This window comes from Myotis myotis, unplaced genomic scaffold, assembly GCF_014108235.1.
Source record: "Myotis myotis isolate mMyoMyo1 unplaced genomic scaffold, mMyoMyo1.p scaffold_m19_p_11, whole genome shotgun sequence".
Taxonomy (NCBI): domain Eukaryota; kingdom Metazoa; phylum Chordata; class Mammalia; order Chiroptera; family Vespertilionidae; genus Myotis; species Myotis myotis.
This window is the reverse complement of record NW_023416315.1, coordinates 50750074-50770432: the sequence shown is the minus strand read 5'-3', so window position 1 is coordinate 50770432 and position 20359 is coordinate 50750074. Positions and strand designations below refer to the sequence as shown.

Sequence of the window (20359 nt, the reverse complement as noted above, 5' to 3'; positions counted from 1 at the left end):
TAGTGATGGACATTACTTTGAATAAAGCACTTTTGATGTTTCTCTTGAAATTATTGTGTTGGCTGGTAAAACAACTGGCTATTTTATTTTTGAGATCAGTGGATATGAATAACAGTGGTGTAAAGAGTCAGCATTCCTAAGTGGTCCTATTACAGGAAAACTGAACTTAGAATGGCTTTATTTTAGTTGTCCATCCCTTGTCAGTCATACCCACCCCATGTGGACCCTATGTGAACAAGGGCATAAACATAGCAGAAGGCACCTTAGCTTTCAATGTAGCCCTTCTTAACCTTGACTGACCAGGGCACACCTAGAAAGCTTCACACACACACACAAAAGCATTGGGGCCAGCCCTGAGACCAGTGAAATCAGACCCCCTAGGTGGGGTATAAAAGTACAGACATCGGTACGTAGTAAAGCCCCCATGTAACTCCAGTGCCCAGCCAGGCTTGATAACTGCATTTGTTTCCAAAATAGTTGCAGAGATAGATAACAAAGAATGTAATAAAACCAAACTCTTGCCTGTAGGCTAACTTATCAGAAAGCCATAAAGCAACTAATTCTCTGTAAAATTCTCTTCAAGTATGTCTAACACATATCTCTCTATAGTAAGTCCTGCAAATTCTGAAATCCTGGTGAAGGTTTTTTTGTGTTTTTGTTTTGTTTTGTTTTGTTTTTTACTTTAGGTCAGAGGTGGTGTATGAGTTGTTAAGTACAGGGTTTTGGAATCAGATGGCCAGAGAACTATTCCAGCTTAAAGGCTTGGTGACCCTAGGTAGCAAACTTAGTACCTCTGTATCTTAGTCTCCCCACCTGTAAAATGGCCCTTGACACTATTGGATTATATGAGACAATTCACAAAAAGCACTTAAAAGAATTTCTGATCCATAAGGAAATACTCAATATTCACTTAGTATTTATTAATTATTATTTCTTCCAGGAAAAATAAAGCAAGGCCATAATTAAAGTTGGAAATATATGTACAATGTTATGACTTCACATCAGTGAATTTAATACAAACTATGTGATAACTCACTATATGTGATAGAATTTGTATGCACTTTCTTCAAACAAAAGGGTTGCTTACCTACTTTTATGGTTTAAAGTTCTAGGGAAAATTTTGGTTGAGCAAAGAGTTCTGCAATTTAAAAAAATGTTTAAAATCTTTGTGTTAACATAATTTACCCTTATTGTACAGATTTAAAACACATCATTAGAAATATTCAGGGGCAATGAAATATTCTTTTCTGAGGCCTCTTTGATTAGGTTAATTAGATGGATCCCTACTATGAACATGGGTAAGGCTAAATGGCCAAATTCTTGGCTTTCAGGTGGTTTACAAAGCATTTTGCTTGGTTCTGTACTTAAGAAACTTTGCTGACAGGGATAATGATATTGATAAGACTGTTGTTGGTCACAGACTTTCACTGAATTAAAGCCACTGGGAACATGATAGAACTGACTAGCACAATGCTAAACATGGACATGAGTCTTCAGAAACTTCCTAAGATTTTAATATTCAGGAAAAAAGTGATATTCAGTTCTGGTGGAAATATCCTCTTACAGCTGTCCATCGTGATCTCAATGAAGAGAGAAGTATAATTTGTTATTGTTATTATGTTAGCTGGTGATTGGAAACACATTACCAATGCACAAAATAGAGGCTCTAATTCTAAAGTAATTATCAGCCAATTTCAGAGTTGTTAACATGATTAAAATTATGAATACATTAGCTGATTTACCCTTACAAATCAAATTTTGATTAGATAATACTACAGGCTAATATGTCTGACATTCAAATTTCATAGAGGCTTTTATCCGAGTATACAAACTCGGATAAAAATTTTTCCATAATGTATGCAGAGCTAGGAAGAGGGAATGAATAAATGATTGATGGGTTTTTCCTTATAAATATTATTGAAGGTTCTGATTTGGTTAGTCTCCAACTCTTTGAGCTCAGAATTAGGAATTCTAATTTTGATTATAGCTCATGTGCACTAGATTAGAAAAACATCTCACAAAGCTATTAAAAAAGTAACTTACTCTCTAAACAAGCAGTGATGAAATAATACTTCATACAGAAAAAGTTCCTGACGATTCTGCTTTTCAATTTATTGTTAAGACATGTGCTCTTAAAGAAGCACCAAGGAAAGTTAGTTCCTACATAAGGACATATTAAGATATATTCACCATCGGTAGGTAATATCTGAATCCTGCCAAGAAGTATAATCCTTCTACCAACAGCAGCAGGGAGCTGAAAACACAGTAGAGTAGGTACGTGTAGTTGTGAGTATGTAACTTGATTTTCTAATGTCTATAGAACTTCATTTGTGGTACATCTGGTCCTTTAAATTGCATCACTCTGTTTTAAACAAAAGATTCCTAGGTCATTTGGTTGGGTCAGAGCAACAGGGAAAAGTTCCAGAAATAGAGGTTTGTCATATTTCAAAAGGAGAAAAGACACTTGCAATTTTGTGGGTTTTTTTTCTGGAAAGAATCAAGTGATGGTACACATCATATGCCTGAGGAAGAGACTCCTTCCTTCATAAGCAGACATGAAAGTTGAATTTTAAAGGTAAACCTGACTTGCGAAACATGGAAAAATATTAAATATTAAAGGTCAATGGTACATATTGAAAAAGAGTATTATATACTTAATGTAGACATCATTTTCCAAAAATGTCGCTCAATAGGTCTTATCCCTTTAGAATGAGGGAGAAATGCTTCTTTGGAATGTTTATTCAGATAACTGACAAAAAGTTCTAGTTTCATATACAATCTGATTTTTAAAAAGGAAAAACAACAACATCTATTTACTGTCGTTCCCTAATCTAACCCATGTAATGATTCTAGAGTCATCTTTGTTAAACACAAAGGTGATCATATCTCTCAACTGTTTAAAATGTTTCCCCACTGCCTATAGAGTAAATTCAAACTTCTTACAGGACACAAAGTCACCCAATCATGATCTGATTCCACCTAAGTTTCTGGCCGCATCTCTTTCCACTACTACTACTGAATTCCTCAGCTACATCAATCCCTCCTAGACCTATTATGAAATATTCTTGCAAATGCTGCGCCATGTTCCTGGAATATAGGACTGTGTGTTGTTGTTTTTATAGTTGCTTCTTAAGATTTCCCTTCAGAGATTATTTGTAATTGTAACACATCATAGCTTCCCAAGAAAACAATTCAGCATACAAACAATGAGTCTTTGACATCAAAGAAATATTCAACTATATGGCTATATACTATAAACTCATACATATATTACAAAGTATTTAAACCCCTTGTGAAAATCTATGTGTTTTTCCAAAGTAAAAAATTAAACAAAAAACTTATCTAATGTGATTCATAGATTAAAGGCAAAATAGAAATGACTGTAATAACTGAAACAGAAATACATGGACAACAATAATAGAATTAGAATAGATTTAATATTTTTCCATGTTCCGCAAGTCAAGTTGATGTATTTCATATCCTTACTCATGGTTTTATGGTTCTTGGCAATTCTTTGGATTGTTTTTGTTTTTAGGCAGGGCTACCAAAACCTTTTCTAAGTTCATCCATTCTGTAGCTTAGGTCTCCTCACTGCCTTGGCGTAAAAAAACGGAATACCGCCATAAATGAAAGCTACCCAACAACCAGTGTGTGCAGGGCAAATTGTAATTTCCTTAAATCCCTCCCCTTTAAAAAACCAGGTAGGACATAGCCTGGAATACTATAATCCTTTAGTTCAGAGGTCACCAACCAGTGGTCCGCAGACCACTGGTGGTCTGTGAGGTCTGAAAGATTGGCGACTGCTGCTTTAGTTGGTAATTTGCTTTTGCTATTTCTGCCTCCTCTTTCTGGAAACTTTTCCTTTATTTATTCAATTATAGAACCATAAAATTTGTTTTTGAGTATACAAGGACATAAAATGCCAGGATTTTCATATCTGTGGTTCCCATAATGAAAATTAAAAGATCAGATGAACTGGAAATAACTGAGTAATAATTCTGATATACATTCTAAATAGACCCTACAGTCTACAATTGAGTATATTGATTCTTAGAACTTAAATTGCTGTGCAAAACAGCATCAGAGAGGTGGATTAAATCTTTGCATGCATTTTAGGGAGGAGGTTGGCAAGTTTCAAACTTATAAGAAGTTTTTGCAAAATTATGTCAGACTCTCCAAAGCTCTTTTCTAACAATTTAATCAGAATTACTTTTCATTCCCTCTGGGATCCATCTATCTTCTGATAAAGTAACTATCCACTTGTCCAAATCAATGAAACCAATCTGTACTTTGACTGGATTTTCCTGTTTTATAATCTACATTACTTTAAAAACAATTTAAAAGGCAAAAGATTCTGGGGTTTGTTCTAATCAAAGGTATAAGGCACAAAGCCAGGCATTATTAACACCTGAGAACACACATAACAAAGGAAATCATTCAGCCCCATTTAGGCATCTTCCACCACTCAGGAGCTTCATGCATATTTAAATGAATTTATTTTCTGCAGTTTGCTCTGTAAGAGCTTAAGTGGCCATTGGCTGTTGCTTATTTCAGGATTCCTTGCCCTTGTTCTCTGAGTCACCCACTTACAACTTGCGTGTTTCAGGTGTATTCATGCTCCCAAAGTATTTAAATTACCATCAGGAAATCCAATTTCCTATTTATAAGACTCAGAAGTGACTCTTCACTGTTAACTTTTTCACAATTAAGGCTATGGACTTGTATCCATGGCTGAATTTTTGGTACTATATTTATTATGGGCTCCATGACAGTCAGTACATATTTTAGAGTGTCATCAATATTGTAAGCACAGTCACTTGACACGGGCTACTCTTGAATCCTCTTAAAACGGACATCTGGGGTAACCATAAAAGTTATCACCATCCTAATATTTACTGCTTATTATACTCTGTGCCAAGCATTGCATACACACCATCCATTTAATCCTCTCAACAGTCCTATGATGCGGTAATTGTCTTCTCTATCACCACTTAAATTTTAGAGAAGAGAAATGTAGGCTCAGAGAATTAAATCACAAGGTCTCATACCTAGCAAGCAGCAGAACCAATATTTAAGTGCACTGCTCTCCTCCTTTGCAGCTTTATACTGATCATTAAAGGCTAAGGCATGTGTTTTAGAGGGTGCAGGAATGATTCTAAGGGATTTAAAATCTAGTTAGGAAAAGGGACCTAAGACATTTAAAAATATATTACCATCCAAGGCTATGGATGCCTTCAAATGACACTTGCAAATGCTTTGAAGGTTCAGAAAAATGAAGATCACATCTGGTGGGGGTATAATTCTTCAAAGGGGAATACTTAGTTTGAAAAAGCCTAGAAAATAAGGTGGGATTCAGGAAAGGGAAGCTGTGGATATCAGGGTTCATAGGCACTGGCCTTGAACTATGGACAACTGACAACTGAGAGCCTATCCTCCAGGGGTGGACTTCCTATGGAAAATTCCTGGATTTTGGACAAAGCAGAACTGAATCACAGTGATGAACAAGGCTCCTTTGAAACTTCTGTTTTGAGGGATTTTTCAAGGCACATCTTAGCTAATCAGACTGTTAAAGAAAAAGGCCTGCCTTGGCAAAAATTACATTTAAGATTCATCTTGGGTATTGTCTCTGACTCCATCCTGGTGCTGCCTTCTCTATATCCCCCATGTCTTTGGTCTGACGTAGTCTTGTAGGTGTGGCATGATGCCCATCTCCAACTCATCCTCCTCTCTGCTTGAGTGTCCTCCATTCTTATCTTTCCTGGGAGAGCTAACCCTGGCTTAGTCTTTCACTGTCAACAATACAGTTAGAATAAAAGGGTCCCAGGCTTAGGCTGAGCCTTCTTTCTTGATTTCATTTTGGCATGTGCCATCTGACCCAATCCCATAGAGAGTTTACATTCAGCAAATATCTGCTCAGGGCTTACTCTGCACAGGAACCACACTTAATATTCAAGACAGTGAAGAGCTAGACAGTTAATGTCCTTGCTGTTCTGAAGCTTAACTTTTAATGAGGAGAAGACAGAGAGCAATGAATAGGGTGATTATCAAACAGTGATGACTGCAGTGAAGACAATAAAACAGGGCAATATGCTAGAGGGAGTTTTGTTGGGAGGGGAGGGATTGGTGCTAATTTAGATCTACTTATTAGAAATAGTTTCCATGAAGACACAAGATCTAAGCTGAGGCTTAAATAATACAATATGCACACCCATTGAGAGATGTGAGGAATAGTATTCCAGGCAGAGGAAAAAGCAAGTACAAAGAGCCTAAGGCAGGAAGCAGAAGGTCAGTGTGACTAGTAACGGAATGACAGGGAGAGTGGTACAGCTGGAGAACTGGGAGGAGGCCAGTCCTGGAGCAGGACACAGACAGGCATATGGCTTTTATTGTAAATACAAGGCAATAAAGTTTTCTCAATGGGGGAGGGGCATAGTTTCATTTTGGCTTTTAAAAGATTGTTTGCTTTGTGAAGAATCATAAAAGAGGTGATCGAATAAGAGGCTGTTGCAGATTCTAGGAGAGAAACGAAGAGGGCCTGGGCTAGGATCATGGTAGAGGAGATGGGGAGAACAGAAGGATGAATATAAGGCTTTTGCTTTGAGCTATTAATTGTGTATGTGTTCATTTACTGATGTGGGGAAAACACAGAGACCCAGTGGGACAGAAATCAAGTATTTGGTCATGGCCATATTAGCTTAGACAAGGTCCTTAGACATTCATTCAATAAAGATTCACCCAACCAGAACGCTGTACAGGTACTCTCTGGGCACCAGGGATCTACATTTGAGGAGCAATGGCATTTAGATGTCTTTAAAGTTATGGGTTGTGATCATATCACTTAGGGACAGCTTCTACATAGAAGGAGACATAGAATCAGACCAAACAAGGAGGGACATTTTCTTAATGAGACATGAAGGGATCAAAATAAATCTGTGGACTTCTAGGTCACAAATTTGTCTTAAATCTGTTTCACTATGCTGACTGACATGGCAGTTAACTCCCATCTACCCCTCACTTAATTTAGAATTTTTAGGTGCAAGTATAAGAAAGTGATTGCTGCACTACTCTCCTTTTCTTCTTCTATTCATACCTTCATTATTAAAATTTATTCATGGATGAAGTTAAACAGAAAACACAGTTAACTACAAACTTTCAGTCTCTAGACTCTAATTTGTGATTGCCATGAGTTAGTGGTGACTGAGTAACAGCTCTGCATACAGAATGAGGCTCTGCACATGAAGGGGGAAAGCATCTACAACTTCCATAACCCTGACTCTAGCTCTACAGGTTCCTTTTCAATCCAAGGAAGTACATGTGATTACCAGGAGAGACATGATTTTACGAGTGACCTTAACTGCTTTAATGAATTAAAAAAATTGATCAAGAGCACTAGTAGTTACACTTACTTACAGATCACTTGTGACATAATTCGCAACCAATGGAGACACTGTGGCACTTGAGAGCTGCTGCCCTGGGCCATGCTTTGCCACCATCAGTGACCCCAGTGCACTCTGTCTACCTTTCCCTACTGGAATTCTGCACGAGAGAAATTTAGAACATTATTTATCCCTATATATAAAAGCCTAAGAGTCCCTTATGACCAAATGACCGGAACGACTGGTCAACCAGTCACTATGATGAGCACTGACTGCCAGGGGGCAGACGCTCAATGCAGGAGCTGCCCCCTGGTGGTCAGTGTGCTCCCACAGCCAACCTCCCATGGCCTGCCAACCTCCCCCCAGCTAGTCAGCCAACCTCCATCAGCCCCTCCCCCTGGTCAGCTGGCCCCCCCATTGGCCCCGATTGGGGGGCGCCAGCTGGACAACCTCTTGTGGCCCCTCCTCCCACCAACCTGCCCCCCTGACTGGCTGGCCAACCTCCCGCGGTCCCACCACCTGGCCAGCTGGCCCCCTGATAGGTGTCGATCACTGGTCAGGCTGAGGGACCTCACCCATGCACAAATTTGTGTACCGGGCCTCTAGTATTCCTCAAGGGAAACTCAAGGTACAAATTACATAGAGAGAAGGTAAGTAACATGGTATATACTAATCTTAGAGAGTTACTTTGTCAAGGGGCTTACAGCCTTAATCTCTTCCCTTTTCTGGCCATTTAAAAAAAATTTAATAAGTATATTTCTATTGATTTCAGAGAGGAAGGGAGAGGGAACATAGAAACATCAATGATGAGAGAGAACCACTGATCAGCTGCCTCCTGCATGTCCCCCACTGTGAACCGTGCCCACAACCTGGGCATGTGCCCTGACCTGGAATCGAACCATGACCTCCTGACTCAACCACTGAGCCACAACGGCTGGGCTTTTTTGGATGTTGAAATCTCTACCCTCTCTCACTAATTCAATTCCACTGTGTGGTTCTGTGGCATACCCTATTGGACAGAGAACTTACTTTCTGTAATCTGCACCTTGGGCTTCCCTCGAATTATAGGCAGAAAAAAAAATCAAGCAAATATTTAAAAAATTTTTTTTTTTGAGATACAGAGATCTATTTAAAGGCTGCACAATTTCCCCTTCTTTAATTTAAGCCTACTGCTCTCCAAATATTTCAGCTTTTTCACAATTTGGCCTCTATGTAACCTTCTGGACATAGTAGCAGTTTGCTGCTGAGAAACCCATGTACGATCTCAGCCTCCCACCACCACACCGTCCTGCTCTGTTATCACTGTTCCTTTTCACCCCTGAATCTTTAAATTCAAAATCCCTGTCTTAAGCATTTATTCTCCACCCTCCTTTGTGAAAGGTAAATACACTTTTTTTCCTTGATTCCTTATCGCTAGTACCTTGAGAATAACAATGAGTGTCGAGTTCAGTTTATAATCACCCCAGTGATCAGACATCAGAGTGGACCTGCATTACACTGAAACACATTACATCATGCGCCACAAACCTGCATGAGCTCTAGTTTGTGATCTCTGGCTCTCAGGATGCAAAGGAATGTCTTAAAAGGGCTTCCAACATGATTTTAATGGCTAAGGTTAGTTCTCTGTCTCCTTTGCTCTAACCCTGCCCACATTCAGGGAAAAGTCTACTTTCATTCAGGCTAAGGACTGTGAGATAGGTTATTTCACCATGTTCAAAGCTTTTAAAAATACATATAATCAGTGATGGATCTTTTCATGCGCACAGAGGACTAGGTTAAGAAAATAAGCTTGGACAATTCACTTAACATCATGAGCCTCAGTTTCCCCATCTATAAAATGGAAATAATAATACTTCCTCTGCATTAATAAAAGCATTGATGTTATACCTGGATGAGAATGAGTGTAGGGAAAAGACAGGTCGTGCTATTCAAAATACAAAGTATGGCTATTGGACCCAGTAGAAAATTATACCCACTTACCTGTTCCCAGAATAAAAGTTTATCCACCTGCACCCCTTGATTCTTTCTCTATAATTCATACAATGATCAAAAGTTATTGCTTTCCTGTCTCGGTATATTAGCTGGATGGCTGAATGCACAGAGCTCACGTCTGAATCAGCACAAAAGTGAAACCTGGAGGAGGGAAATGGAAAGGGACCCTGGAGCTTACACTGGAGTCATTCTCATCCGTCAACCTGCCCACATAAATACTAGGAAGTCAACTCATTTAAACAACTTGGGGGGCAAACCTGAGTTATATTACGTTCCTGAGCGCTGGTCAATGAAATATTTGTCTCCTCACAGATTCCCATTTATCATATTCCCTCCAAATGCCTGTTAATTGTTTACATATTTAAATACCAAGAATCAACCATAACAAATGTGTTGTCAGGTTGTTGGAGTTTTCTAAAAACAAAGCGAGATGGTTATGGCATATAGTAAATCATTGTTGGTTCCTTATGCTCTCAGTAGAATCACAGAAGGGTGAGAACTAAAGAGAAGAAACATCATTCATGTCTAGTTCCAAATCTGCAGCACAAAAAATTGAATTGGAGCTGAGTTAATGAAATATGTATTTAATACAAGTTTGTAGTAGGCTATATGTCATTAGTCTGAAATGTCTGAAAATGTAGTATTTGTTTACAAATAGAGTACTTGAAAATCCTTCAGAATAACATAACCCAAAAATATTGTTCCTCTTTGTATTTTCTCTCCAGAACAATAATATGTACTGCTTATTGACCTCCCCCCCCCACCCCAACTTTGCCTTCTTCATAAAAGCTGGGTCCTAGTTTCCCATGTTTGTCTTTTTTTTTTAATCCATTTTTATTAATTTCAGAGAGGTGGGGAGAGGGAGAGAGATATATAAACATCAATGATGAGAGAGAATCACTGATCCTCTGCCTCTTGCATGCACCACACTGGGGATAAAGCCTGCAACCTGGGCATATACCCTGAATGGGAATCAAACCATGACCTCCTCATTCATAGGTGGATGCTCAACCACTGAGCCATGCCAGTTGGGTGCCATGCTTGTTATTTTGTGTAATGATGCCTCAATTGCTCATATTCAGAACTAAACAAAAGTGTCAGTTTATATCCCAGAATCTATATAATAATAAAACCCAAATTGTAATACACGGTAGTACCAATACATAGGTGGGCACAAGTGCCTGTGTGTGCAGAAGGATAGAGAGAAAGGTGATAGTGGTATAAGCAGTGACCTAGTACTTTGATGGTGTGTGTTTGCCCAGTGAATTAATTAATTAATACTTGACTGCTCTTTAAGGACCTTTAGAGCCCTTAGATTCTAATATGTGGCTATAAAAGAAATATAAGTGTCAAATTTCCACCCTTCATTTTTTTTTTTACTATTTTAATCTCACATCTGATTGTTGCTTCTCATTGATAGACATTCCCAGTTTCTCATATAAGTATAATCTCAAAGGCCAGAAAAGAGAAGAAATACAAGCAGGATAGTAAAAGATGAGTATGTCTAATAAGAGACTGGTTACAACCCACAGCTGGTTGGAGCTGTAGCAAACCTTCTGATTTTTTTCCTGGTTCCCAGGGATCAGACTGGACATTTGACTAATCGTAAATGTGACTATAATCCTTGGGGATCAGAAATCAGACTGAATGGAAATTGTAACTCTCTTTGTGTGTGTGTGTGTGGCCACCAATTAAATTGTACGCACACAATTGGTTTGTTTTTAATTTTGTTTTAATTTTGTCCTGAGTCTTTATCACATGTTATCTGAGGCCAGATGAATGACAACACCGAAATTCAGTTTTTCAGTGACAATAGAAATAACCTCCATACATTAATTTTCAGAGTCACGCTAAAATTCAACGATATAATTGTATTCAATAAGTATCCTATCTAAAAAAGAAGGAATATGCTAATTGATTGCCCAGCCCTCAAAGATGGTGGTGCCCATAGCCAATAAGGAGGGAATATACTGACTGACTGCCCCACCCTCAAAGATGGCAGTGCCCACAGCTGATAAGGAGGGAATATGCTAATTGACTTCCCCACCCTCAAAGATGGCAGCGCCCACAACCACAGGATGGTGGCCCCCAGTCCTCTCAGCCCCCCAGCTGCCCAGGGCTGCCCGAGGCTCAGGTAACCAGGGCCGGCTGAGGCTTGCGCCATCAGTGGCAGCAGCAGAGGTGTGATGGGGCATCACCTTCCCCTGATTGCTGGGTTGCCTCCTGCCCCTGAGGGCTCCGGACTGTGTGAGGGGGCAGGCTGGGCTGAGGGACTCCCCGCACCCCCCCCCCCCCCCGGCCCAGTGCATGAAAATTCATGCACTGGGCATCTAGTTATTTCAGAAAATTTTTTAATTCATCAATTACAGACCTGCTATAGTAGGCTGAATAATGGTCCCCCACAAATGTCTGCATTGTAGTCCCTGGAATCTGAGAATAAATTCCTTACATAACAAATGTAAGGAATGTAATTGAAGTGAAAATCTTAAAATGTAATTGAAGTGAAAATCTTAAAATGGGATTATCCTAGATTACCCAGGTTTGTCCCAGGATTAACAAATTCCTAAACAGTGAAAGTCAGAGAAAAAGGTGTGTCAATGGAAGCAGACATCACAGAGGGATGTGATCACATCAGGCTGCCAGCTTGAAGACTGAGGAAGGAATCGCTAGCTGAGAGGTCCTGGAGCCTCTAGAGCAGGGATGGGGAACATCCAGCCCGAGGGCTGCATAAGGCCCACAAAATCATTAGGGCTGGCCCTGCCCAGGCTTAGGGGTGAGTTAATTAAGTATCTGACCAAATAAAGCAGGCTAACTTTTAAGTTGATAACCTGTATGGCCCATGAATGATATTATAAATATCCAAATGGCCCTTGGCAGAAAAAAGGTTCCCCACCTCTGCTAGAAGCTGGAAATGGTGAAAAAACGATTCTCCATTGGAACTCCCAGGAGGACTGCAGCTCTACCAACACTTTGATTTTAGTCCCCTAAAACCCATTGTAGATTCTCATCTCCAAAACTGTAAGATAACAGATTTATTATTTTAGGACAGGTGGTATCAGTACAAGAAGAATGTAAGCAAGGGAACAGAATAGAGATTCAAGAAACATACTCAGGAACAGTAAAACTTACGGTACACTGCAAATCATTGGAGAAAGGATGATAAATGATGCTGGGGCAACTGGTTATCAGTAAGGAAAACAAAATTGGATCTCTAACTCATGTCATATACACAAAAATCAATTTCAAGTGAAAGAAAATACCTAAAAATAAAACATAAAACTAAAATATGAGAACATCTTTATGACCATGGGAAATAGAAAGAGGACTTAAGACACAGACATTACAAATCTTAAAGAAAAAGCTTCATAAATGTGACTACCTTTAACTAACCACAGTCTCTGTGATACAAAAAGGCCATACACAAATGGGAAAGGTAAAGAATAGCCAGGAGGATGATAATTAGGGTCTGAAGAACTAAGAATTAATAAGGAATAAACTAAGTTAGCCCAAAGGCTAATAGGCAAAAGGCAGTAGCAATCCACGGACAAGGACACCTGCATGACCTGTAACTAGAGAAGGTACTTTCCCTCTCCAGCAGGGTCCACAACCAGGTATGGAGGTATGATTGACACTGATCAGATCAGCAAACAAGATCAAAGCTAACAATTCCTAGAGCTGGGTAGAGACTTGGAGAGGGGACTCTGAATGCCCCTAGGATGAGGTCACATTGGAAGAATCACTGTCAGAGCAATATGGGGTGTACCTTAAAGGCGAGAGTGCACTGATCTAGGATGTAGCTATTTTAATGCCAGCTGCATACACCCTCGAGAAAATCTTGAACCAGACACAACACAGAATGTTCACAGCACACCATTATGCAATAAAGTATTGTAATACAGGTAGCACCAACAATATTTATAAATATTGACTTCTGGGTGATAGGATACATAGGCATCTACCACACTTATTTTTTATTAAAGACAGAACATGATGGGAGATACTGCAAATTGAAACAGGTAAGTCGGACTACTTTTAGAACGTGTGGCATCAGATTTTAGAATAAGTGTAGCCTGGAAGAAATCAACCCTGGGGACCACCTGAGGAGGGCTCAGATATGCTTCCTTAAGGACTTGCTTACTTTCCTTGACCCAAAAAGTAACAGCCCCTGACTAAGTTACTGTATTGCCATTCTCCTCTCTAGGCCCAGCCCCAACCAGTCACTTTTGTGGTGTGAATGACGAAATGACACTGACCTCAGGCCTCTGCTTTCACAGACAAGAGCAGGGGCTCTTCCGGGTGTAACAGGATAGTAAGAAGCTAGGAAAACTCCAGGGCAAGTGGAACAGGGAACTAAGAAAAGAAAATTAAACAAGGCCAAACAGTTTGGGCAGTTTGCAGCAACACCTTATCTCCCCCAACCAAGAACATGCGAGAACAAATGATTAATATCTCTTCTCCCTAAGCAGAGAACAGATAGCTTTAATCACCCTGGAAATGCTAAGGCAAGTGGGGGTGAAGGGGGAAGGAACAAAGGGGAGTTTATCTCACCCACTGAACAAAGAAGTCAGCCATCTCAGGATTTGCCAAGATGACAAGGGGTACATACAAACATTCCCCCCAAGAGCTACAAAAAAGTAAAAGGGAGACCTTGAGAGCTAATCTGTACCAAGATATCTGGCAGAAGAATCTTAAAACCTATACAGTAAAAAAGAAGGAACTCTTACCATTTGCAACAGCATAGATGGACCTGGAGAGCATTATACTAGAAAAGATAAATATCACATGATCTCATTCATTTGTGGAATATAATGAACATAAACTGATGAACAAAAATAGATCCAGAGACATAGAAGCATAGAACAAACAGACTGTCCAACTTCAGAGGCAAAGGCGGAGGGGCGGGGGGAGTAGGAGAACAACCAAAGGACTTGTATGCATGCATATAAGCATAACCCATGGACACAGACAACATGGGGGTGAGGGCATGTGCTGGGGGGAGAGGTCAATGTGGGGGGGAGGAGACATATGTAATACTTTAAACAATAAAGAATCAAAAAACAAACAACAAAAAAACCCCACAAACCTATAGACAGAAAAGTATAAAAACCTTTGAACCCTTACGAGGCTGGCTCCTCAGATAAGCTGAGAGCCCATCTGCATTTTATGCCATATGTATTTTGATAGCTTTGCCTGCCTTGCTTCTTTAATAAATTTGCTTTACTACGATGTTGCTGTCTGTCAATTGTTTGAATTATTTCTCTCAAGACTGACAAGGACCGAGGAGGGGAAAGCCCTCTCCCTTCAACTCAGGGAGCTGTCTGGTAATACCATTTTTGGTATTTCTGGTGCCTATAACACAGGTAAAGAAATCCTTCTACTTCTCTTCAAGTCAACATTATGTCATTTCACATAATTGTTATTACTTTTTAATGAGGTTATATCACCTATGGGGAGACCCATTAATTAGTACTTTTAACAGAGATAATTAAACACTGTGTCTCAACTCTATTACTTTGAATACTCCATGAAGTTCCTAATTATTTTCATAACGTTGTAGAAAAAAAATGATTTCAAAAGTCAAATTAATTTGTAAATATATAAATAAGTAATAGTGTGTACCATTTTGGCAGGATCAAACATTAACCCAGGTAGGAAGGTTAAAAGCCCTACCCTCATCATACCCAAGGCCCCCATCCTGGAATAAACTTCATGATGCAGAATTAGGATATGTACATGACCGTGGTACCCAGTATGTAAGAGGGTGTTCTAAAGAGCCCTGAAGAAGCATGTTTCATCCTATGACTCTCTCCCATTAGTGTACAATAAAGGAAGTGGAGGCTACTGCCCAGATAGCCAACCTTCACTTCTCTTTGCTCAATGCTCCTATCTTGGTGTCAGCTCTGAAAAGTAAGGCCACTACCGATTCAGACAGAGGCTCACCACTGTAGGAACAGTCCTTGGAAAGAACGGCAACTCTGAAGAGTATGATTGTTTTTGGCTGTAATGTTTTCAGAAAGTTTCTCATGGGAGGCCATGTCAGTTTCAGCTAACCAGCTTCAAGGCCTGTTCCATACTTCTGTACACTGGAGATCTGTTCTCACCCTCTTTTCAAATCTGATGACTTCTCTGGACACTTGCTTCAAAATATCTCATTTCCCCCCTAATTGTTTCAGCAATGGCTCATGGACAGTTCTTTTAAAGTATCTTTTCATCTTCAAATTATTTCTTTCTTGAAATATTTATTTCCTTGTGGGAACCTGAAAGCTTTACATGCTACAAAAGAATGACGATGTGGTTCCTTACTTTACTTTTTATAACTATAGAGGTATTGGTCAATCAGGGGAGAATCCCTTTGATAATCAGTCAGGCTCTTTGATTAAATTACTGTTATTCTTAAAGAGACTAGAGTTAATTCACAAGGCCTGATGGCTCTTTTGGCATCAGCATTATTTCATGAACAGATCCACTTCGTTTATTTTTCTTTTAAAAGCAGACAGTTTTAGTATAACTAGAACTTAATGCAGTTAGTAAGTACTGGGAAAACATTTTAAAATTTAATAAGAACAGCTAATCTTATAAAATCTCAGAGTTTTAATTATGAAAAGAACTTGCTACATTAGTTAGAATAGCTACCTCTCTGGGAAAGTAAATTAGGTTTCAAGTACATAAAATCATGAAGAGTTCTTAGGTTTGACACTGAAAGTACAATCAATAAAAGGAAAAACTGGACTTTATCAAAATTAAATGAATTTAGTTAATGAAATTTTCAAAAATCAAGAGATAAGCTGAAGATTCTGAGAAAATATTTACAAGTTATATATCTGATAAAGGACTTGTATCTGGAATATATACAGGTATCTCACAACTCAACCTAAAATGAGAAACAATCTGACTAAAATATGGGCAAAAGATCTGCACAGACATTACTTCAAAAAATATATACAAATGGCCCATAAACATATGAAAAGATGTTCAATACCATTAGTTACCAGGAAAAATCAAATAAAAACCACAATGAGATAACACTAAGGTATGTATTAAAATAGTAGATAATATCAAGTGTTGATGAAGATGTAGAGAAACTGGAACCCTCATACAATTGCTGGTGGGAATATAAAATGATGAAGCCACTTTGGAAAACAATCTGGCAGTTCCATGAAAGGTTAAACAGAGGTATATCATATGAACCAGCATTTCCACTCCTAGATATATCCCAAAGACAAATATAAAAAAAAGAAAGCCTCACTCTGTGCAAGGGCTTTACTTACTGAGGTTCCACTTTAGGCCCGTCGTTGTAACCTGATTGCAAGGCTGTCCAACAGGAATAAGGCCACACCAATCACCTTCCATTCCAGTGTCTACATACAATTTGTGCTTTCCCTGAAGCAGAAAAGGGATGTTCATTAAGACAGGGAAGAGAAAGAGAGGGACATTAACGAGCACCGAATACCTGGTTGGAAGCACCAGGGACATCCTAGGAACACTGCATGGTTTATCATACTAAATCCTAATAACAAATGTATATAGTACTATTATGTGCTGAATAAAGCTAAGAGCTTTCACCTGGCTTAATCCTAGTAACAATTTTACAAGGTAGCTTATGTTAATTATCACGTTTACATGAGGAAACTGAAGCTTGCAGAGATTACATGTGTCCAGGATCACACAGAGATAACAGTTCCTATCTATACCCACCTGCCAATTCCAGAGACTAAACTGGTTCTACAAACTAAAGATGTGGCACTATGTGATGTAGAATTCTAGAGCCTTATTCAAACACATGCTCAAGTGTAAATAAAATATTGGTTCCTAAATAAAACCTCTGCTTTTTCTGAGATTATAAATTTCAGCATTCAATGTCAATCCTAACAGTGGTTAACCTGCTTTCTACATGTATAGATGTCTAGGAGCTACTCGGTGAGAGTGCCTCTACCAGGAAACAGAGTATCTGCCCTAAACGAACTAGCATGTTTCTTCCATTTTGATTACGAAAACTTACGCAATCTACCAGCTTTCATGTTTTTCCATTCAAAAGAAGATTAAAGTTAAATGTAATGCTCAATTGAACCCACAATGTTTCCTTTTAAATAGGATACTTGAAAACTCCTCTTCTACAAAGTAATGATTTTCCATTTCTGTTCTATTCATTATCCTTTGGGTACATGGTCTTTATAGAACGATACCTCAAGTCCTTGTGGGGAAATGCCAAGGCATGCATGCATTCATAATAGAATAAAAAAGTGTTTTTTATCATTCATATATCCCAGAAGAAAAAGTTCCAAAGGATATTGTTTCTTTTAATAAAATAATGTCTTAAAATATGTATAATTACAACTTATTACCAGACTAAGGTATCTAAGAGTCCTTTTGCAGTCATTTTACTTTTATTCCAATGATGCCTTTTGTACTCTATGTTATAAGCTTCTAAAAACTTTATTTTGCTATCTATAAGGCTTAAACATATGAGTAGGCTCTCTTTGTCTTATTCAAAGGATTGCTGTTATCCTATCTAATAAAAGAGAAACATGGTAATTGGCGTATGACCGCTACCCTTCCCATTGGCTAATCAGCAAGATATACAAATTAACTGTCAGGCAAGATGGCGGCCAGCAGCCAGGCAGCTTGAAACTAGCATGAGGCTTGCTTGCTTCAGTGACGGAGGACTCCAACGTTCCCCGCCTTCCGCTGCAGGCCTCTGAGCTGCAAGCAACTATGTAACAAACATAGAAGCTAAACAAAACCCCAGAAACCTGCCGGACTTCAGCCAACAGGATCGCAACATTGTAAGCAAAGGCCAGAAACCTACTTTTAGCAGCGGAGGCCTAAGAGCTGGAGCCAAGCCTCAAAGCTAAAGCTGGCCCAGAATAAAAAAGAAAAAAAGGAGCGGTTGGGAGCTTCAGTCACCCCCAGCCTGAAAACAGCCCTCAGCTCCTCACTGAGACTGGCCAGGCACCCCAGTGGGGACCCCCACCATGAAGGGTGTGTGACCAGCTGCAAACAGCCATCATCCCCTCACCCACGCTGGCCAGGCACCCCAGTGGGGACCCCCACCCTGAAGGATGTGTGACCAGCTGCAAACAGCCATCATCCCCTCACCCAGGCTGGCCAGGAACCCCAGTGGGGACCCCCACCCTGATCCAGGACACCCTTCAGGGAAAACCAGCCAGCCCCCACCCATGCACCAGGCCTCTACCCTATATAGTAAAAGGGTAATATGCCTCCCAGCACCGGGATCAGCGGATCCGCGAGGCCTCCCGGCACCGGGATCAGCGTGACAGGGGGCAGCGCCCAAACCCCCTGATCGCCCTGCGGCTCTGTGTGTGACAGGGTGCGGCGCCCCAACCCCCTGATCAGCCCTGCTCTGTGTGTGACAGGGTGCGGCGCCCCAACCCCCCACCCCCATGGGCCCAGCTCTGTGTGTGACGGGGTAGAGCCATAACCTCCCCATCGGCCCTGCCCTGAGTGTGAGAGTGGCGGCACCCCAACCCCCTGATCGGCCCTGCTCTGTGGGTGATAGAGGGTGGCGCCCCAAACCCCTGATGGGCCCTGCTCTGTGCGTGACAGGGTATAGAGCCCCAACCCACCTGATGGGCCCTGCTCTGTGAGTGACAGGGGGAAATGCCCCAACCCCCTGATTGGCCCTGCTCTGTGCATGACAGGGCGTGGCGCCGCAACCTCCCCATCGACCCTGCCTTGAGTGTGACAGGGGATGGTGCCCCAACCCCCCAATCGGCCCTACCCTGAGCGTGACTGAGGGTGGAATCACAACCTCCCGATCGCCCTGCTCTGTGTATGACAGGGGGCAGCGCCCCAACTCCCCAATCGGCCCTGCTCTGAGCCCGACCAGGGGCTGCACCTAGGGATTGGGCCTGCCCTCTGCCACCCGGGAGCAGGCCTAAGCCAGCAGGTCGTTATCTCCTGAGGGGTCCCAGACTGCGAGAGGGCACAGGCCAGGCTGAGGGACCTCCCCCTCCCCCCCGAGTGCACAAATTTTTGTGCACCGGGCCTCTAGTTAGGCAAATAATTGTCTAAATTTCATATAAGTCCTTGAAATTTAATATAAGTCCATTTGGATACTCATTACCTATATAATTCATACACATAAGGTATATTTTGAACATTCAAGCAGAAGTTATAAACTGGATTAAAAGGGCTTAAATATATTCAAATGAAAAGAAAATGTAAAGGGACTATAATACATTAGAAGCCAGGTGCACGACATTCGTGCACTGGGTGTGTGTGTGGGGGGGTGTCCCTCAGCCCAGCCTGCACCCTTTCGCAGTCCGGAAGCCCTTGGGTGGTGTCCGACTGACAGTTTAGGTCCGCTCGCCGTGGGGAATGGGCCTAAGCTGCAGTTGGACACCATAGCACTGCTGCGGAGGCGGGCTGGTGTGCTTGCCAGCTGTCAGCCCGGCTTTTGGCTGAGTGGCACTCTCCTTGTGGGAGCGCACTGACCACCAGGGGGCAGCTCCTGCATTAAGCATCTTCCCCCTGGTGGTCAGTGCATGCCATAGCGACCGGTCGTTTTGCCGTTAGGTCAATTTGCATATTATCCTTTTATTATATAGGATTTTGAACTTGTTGTTCATCATTGGAAAAAAACATAGGCAACAAATGTCAGTGCACACCAAGCAGTGGATTAAATGCACACAGAGAACCGTGGGTGGATTGGGAACACAGTGCATGGTGAAAACGTAATATGTAGAAGGAAACAGAACTGGGGTAAATTACATAACCCATCCATACAAGTTAAAATAAATTCAAACACAAGACACTTTTTCTAATAACAGAACTTAAAACTATTATTTACACACACTAACATGTTTGTCTGTGGGAAGAGCAGGAGAACAGAATGTGGTACAGGGATAAAAGGGAGGCATCAACCAATCAATGAGCAGGCTTGGGGCAGAGATGACAATGGGCCATGAACAGATGAGCATTAGTGACTCAACACTGGATCTATACAAATAAAACAACAAATGTTTTCTAGA

At 40.7% G+C, this 20359-nt stretch overlaps 1 protein-coding gene across 7 annotated transcripts in view; it reads right to left on the bottom strand.

Annotated features, from left to right (window-relative positions):
- Positions 1-20359, bottom strand: part of TPK1 (thiamin pyrophosphokinase 1) — a 292735-nt gene that overhangs the window by 62699 nt on the left and 209677 nt on the right. For 5 of the 7 annotated variants that reach the window (XM_036328434.1, XM_036328436.1, XM_036328438.1 and 2 more), the window contains one exon: positions 16637-16748. In XM_036328434.1, coding sequence (XP_036184327.1) covers positions 16637-16748 — 112 coding nt within the window. Of the gene's footprint in view, positions 1-9356; positions 9510-13621; positions 13719-14092; positions 14131-16636; positions 16749-20359 lie in introns of those variants that run through there. The other 2 variants (XM_036328440.1, XM_036328437.1) reach the window with 2 other exon arrangements.